The sequence below is a fragment of the Mus pahari genome, chromosome 11 (assembly GCF_900095145.1).
Source record: "Mus pahari chromosome 11, PAHARI_EIJ_v1.1, whole genome shotgun sequence".
Taxonomy (NCBI): Eukaryota; Metazoa; Chordata; class Mammalia; order Rodentia; family Muridae; genus Mus; species Mus pahari.
Window position 1 is genome coordinate 56,074,330 of NC_034600.1, and position 4,321 is coordinate 56,078,650.

The 4,321-nt window shown below is 43.6% G+C and overlaps 1 protein-coding gene across 1 annotated transcript in view; it reads left to right on the forward strand.

The window, feature by feature from the left end:
• Positions 1 to 4,321, forward strand: part of Capsl (calcyphosine like) — a 23,197-nt gene that overhangs the window by 10,737 nt on the left and 8,139 nt on the right. The window contains exon 2 of the mRNA XM_021208740.2: positions 3,928 to 4,064. Coding sequence (XP_021064399.2) covers positions 3,928 to 4,064 — 137 coding nt within the window. The remainder of the gene's footprint in view (positions 1 to 3,927; positions 4,065 to 4,321) is intronic.

Below are 4,321 nucleotides of genomic sequence, written 5' to 3' on the forward strand. Positions count from 1 at the left end.
GAGGGAGGAGGGAGGAGGGAGGAGGGAGGAGGGAGGGAGCAAGGAGAGATAATTCAGTTTGCAGCCATCAAGTAGTACTAAGACAACCCAATGGAGTGGAGAAGTGCAGGTGGGATCTTATTGACTCTTTATTCCCTACAGGTCAGCCTAAAGACAACCTTTAAGAAGAAAGGAAGGAAGGAAGGAAGGAAGGAAGGAAGGAAGGAAGGAAGGAAGGAAGGAAGATTAATGCAGAATAGACTTGGTAAACTTGTGTGAGAACAGTTTGGAGAAGGAAGACAAGTAAGAATCCTGAATTTTAAATAAAAGAAAAAAAATCTGAGGTTATAGAAAAGGGCACATGTCTGCTTTCATAAGCAGGAAAATAGTAAAGATAAAAGGAAGACACATTTGTCTCTGTCTCTTTTATCTATCTATCTATCTATCTATCTATCTATCTATCTATCTATCTATCTATCCTCTATCTCTATCTATCTATCTATCATCTATCTATCTATTTATCTATCTATCTGTCATCTATCTATCATCCATCCATCCATTTATTTGTCCACCTCTCTGTATGTTTAAAAACTTTATGACACATATCACTCTTTTCTCTTTTCACATGATAGTCAAAATAAATTTATTTTTATTGTAAAAGAGAAAGAAAAAGAAAGGAAGGAAGAAAGAAAGAAAGAAAGAAAGAAAAACAAATGCTCTCAGAATCAGATTCCTGCAATTTCAACTTTCCACTTCTCATCAGACAAGAACACTGGAAATCCAGGCTGAGAATGCTGTCAGGGGCAGCAGCCAGCTGTGCAAAAGAGCAATGGAGTGAGCAAGCCAGCTTGGCCCCAGGGCATCAGTCTCCTTTGTGGCTGGCTACTCCACTCAGCCTCTTTTCCAGATCTCCCAGTCACTGCCTTCTGCTGCCCTGTGGATGTTCCCTTCACTTGCCATTGTGGGTGTAGCTGGGCCAGGGTACGGAGAGGCAGAGGCAACCAACAGCTTTGGAACCCTAGTCCTCCCTTCCCCTCAAACTTCAAGTTCAGTCACTTGCCATTTTAAATGACTCCATCACTGTCTAAAGGGTCCAGGCGTCATATTGGATGCACCAGGCTTCGCTTGGTCACACACCTTATCTTCTGTACCTTCTCTTCAATGTACCCACAGGGTTTTCCGCATCACTGTTCTTTCCTTTTTGTAAGCACTGTAGTCCACCTTCATCCCTCAGTCTCGTCCTAAGCTCTTTTGAATTGGAAGTCAGTCACCTGGCTGGCTTTACACTTCCCCATATCTCTCCTTCCAACACTTCCTTTCAATCTCCACCAGCCTTCCATGGTTCAGCAGTTAAGACCACTTGCTGCACTTCCAAAAGACCCAAGTTCAGATCTCAACACCGATGTCAGGCAACTCACACCTACCCACAACCAGATTCAGAGCATCCAGCTCTCTCCTGTCCTCCGTGTGTACCCTTACACATGGGACATACATGCACATAGACACATACAAAGGGAACAAAAATAAAAATTGGTCCACTTATGTTATTTACACTTCTGCTTTGGCCAAAGTGTGTGGTACAGCAGTTGTCTAAAATATATAGTGCTCTGCCTTGTCGGACCCTCATAGCTCTAGCCTTGATAACTTTTACCTTCTATTATGAGTAAAATGTAGGCATTGTTTCTTTTCTGATGTCTCACAAAGTCCGTGTGCTGAGCTGTTGAAATGAACTATAGCTCAGTCATGGAACTAGAGGAGGATTCCAGGCCATCTGTGTCCTCCGTTGCCCCACACCTAGCAAACTGGGCAGAGGTAATGAATGTCTCAGACATCCATTGAAGGCATGGACTGAACTGTGCCTCTGATAAGAGAACTGTGCATATGCTGAGCCAACACATGGTGGTGCTGTGGTCACATGCGTCGGGAAGGACTCCCTTGTAGGCCAGGTCCGACCTGACATGTTATACTGTTGTGCTCAAAGAGTCAGAAGGGGTCTTTTGGATTCAGAAATACTTTTGTGGGGGCTGTGATATCAGTGACATCATGATATTGTGTCCAGAGGCTGCGTGTGCCATTGAAACCTCAGAGCTTGAGTGTGTGTTACCCTTCTTTATCAGACTCTATCCTGCCTTCCTTTCAAACCCCAGGTCCTGAAAAAGTTTTTGTCCTGTTCTGCTTTAATATTAGGCCTCAGAATTCAAATTAAGACCTTGGTTCTTTCAGGTGCCCCTCTTCCCTTCTGTCCTGAGACGGTACATTGAAAAGAGGACATAACATAGTGAATATTGGCTGTTTGTCGATGAGTCAAGGGAGCAAATTATGGAGAAGGATGCTTAATATGGGCATTTCAAACACCGTGGTTGGCTGTAATTTCCCCCCTGAATTTAACAAGTAATATTCAGAGATATCTGCCTACATCATCCCTGGTAGAATTGGCCCTGGAAGACGGAAGTAGTCCCAGTATCTGCTCTTCCCAAACTCTGTTTTCATTTTGAGTAAGAGAGTGCCAGAAAAATTCACTCACAATTTCTTACATGTTGATACACACGGTGGAAGAGAAAGAGTTCTGCTAGGACTCAAAAGCCCAAATGACTGCTGCTTGAGGGCACCTGCAGGAAAGTTATTTTACCAATCTATACTTTGATTCCTGTTCCTAGTGTGCACCCACCACTCATGCATTAAAAGCTTAATTCTAAAGTTTACATTTTAATGGTGCTTTTGAGTAGGACCTCTGAGATAAAATTAGAGTTAAAGGAAACCCACAGGTAGGATCTCCATATTGGCTATAGTATGGCTTGACAAAAGAGAAAAGGGTCCTGGAGCTAGCATGCTTCTGTGATGCCTCTGTGTCCCTCATTAGATGCTGAGCAGATCCTGGTGCTGTGTGTTCTCTGGCCCATATTGTCAGAAGCAGTGGATAATGGAAACTTTGGGGGTAAACTCATATTCACCAGGAATGGGTTTAAAGAGATAAGACCAGAGCCCAGATCTCTAGGCTTTTGGTCTTGGGTTTTTTCCACTGAAGTAAGAGCTATGTGAACTAAGTCTGGAGTGCCCAGGTTACCTTCTTCTATTTCTGAGTATTTACTATACAATCAAAAACAAATGGAGAAAGGTATGTGTGTGTGTGTGTGTGTGTGTGTGTGAGAGAGAGAGAGAGAGAGAGAGAGAGAGAGAGAGAGAGAGAGAGAGAGAGAGAGAGAGGGAGGGAGAGGAGGAGAGGGAGAGGAGGAGAGGGAGAGGGAAATTGGTTTATCAATTTTCTTATAAACCTTGTTAGGTATTGAGGTGTATTAACCTCCTAAAGGGAATCTATGAGCTACTGCTAAGAATCTCTAACACTCATATTCAGAAGCCCAGTGAAAACAGAAGCAACAGAAGTTAGCATTTAATCCAAGTTGGAGAATCTTAAATGTTGAATCAAAGGCATATGGAGCATTATAAATAAAAAATAATATAGAGCACACACAATTTGTTCAAACAAGGGAATGCTGAGAAGAGAAATTTACTATTAAATAATGGTGCAGGATAAATGGCCTCTGGCATTTCCGTGTGTACCCACCTTCTGATTTGTTTAAACTTAGCCTCCTTAGCAGCTTCTGCACTCTTTCTTATGTCCCTTTACCTGACACCTTTCCCTTCTCTATAAGGACCTATTTGTATGGTGGGAGAAAGGCTTTGGAAGGATCAAAGCATATTGGGAAATGGCTGTGTACTTAGTTAATGTCCACAGGGAAGGAAGTGGGTGTCTTTGAAACTTGATAAGTTGCAAATATGCCAGGAGCACAATTGGGGTAGTCAAAAATGGCAAATTCTGGGAAGGTTGAGCCTGGACCCTGGAGGCACGTAGACAGAAAGCTGTGAGTTTCCTTTTGTCAATCAACTGCCCAGACAAAAGTAGGCAGTAGGGTGTAAAACTCCGTTAACCTGCTGTGGATTCTCCCTCAGATGGCAGGGACAGCACGCCATGACCGGGAGATGGCAATCCAATCCAAGAAAAAGCTCTCCACAGCCACGGATCCTATTGAAAGACTGAGGTTGCAGTGCCTGGCCAGGGGTTCTGCAGGCATCAAAGGACTTAGCAGGTAGGATGGTGTCTTGGTTATTTATTTCTATTGCAGTAACAAGCCATTATGACCAAAGCAACTTATGCAAGAAAACATTTAGTTTGGGACTCATGGTTCTAGAGGCTTAGAGTCAATGACCATCACGGCAAGGAACATGGCAGCAGGCAAGCAGGCATGGCTCTAGGGTAGTAGCTGAGAACTCACTCACACCATGATCCACAAACAGAAAGGAGGGAAGGAGGAAGGGAGGGAGAGGGAGGGAAGGAGGGAGGGAG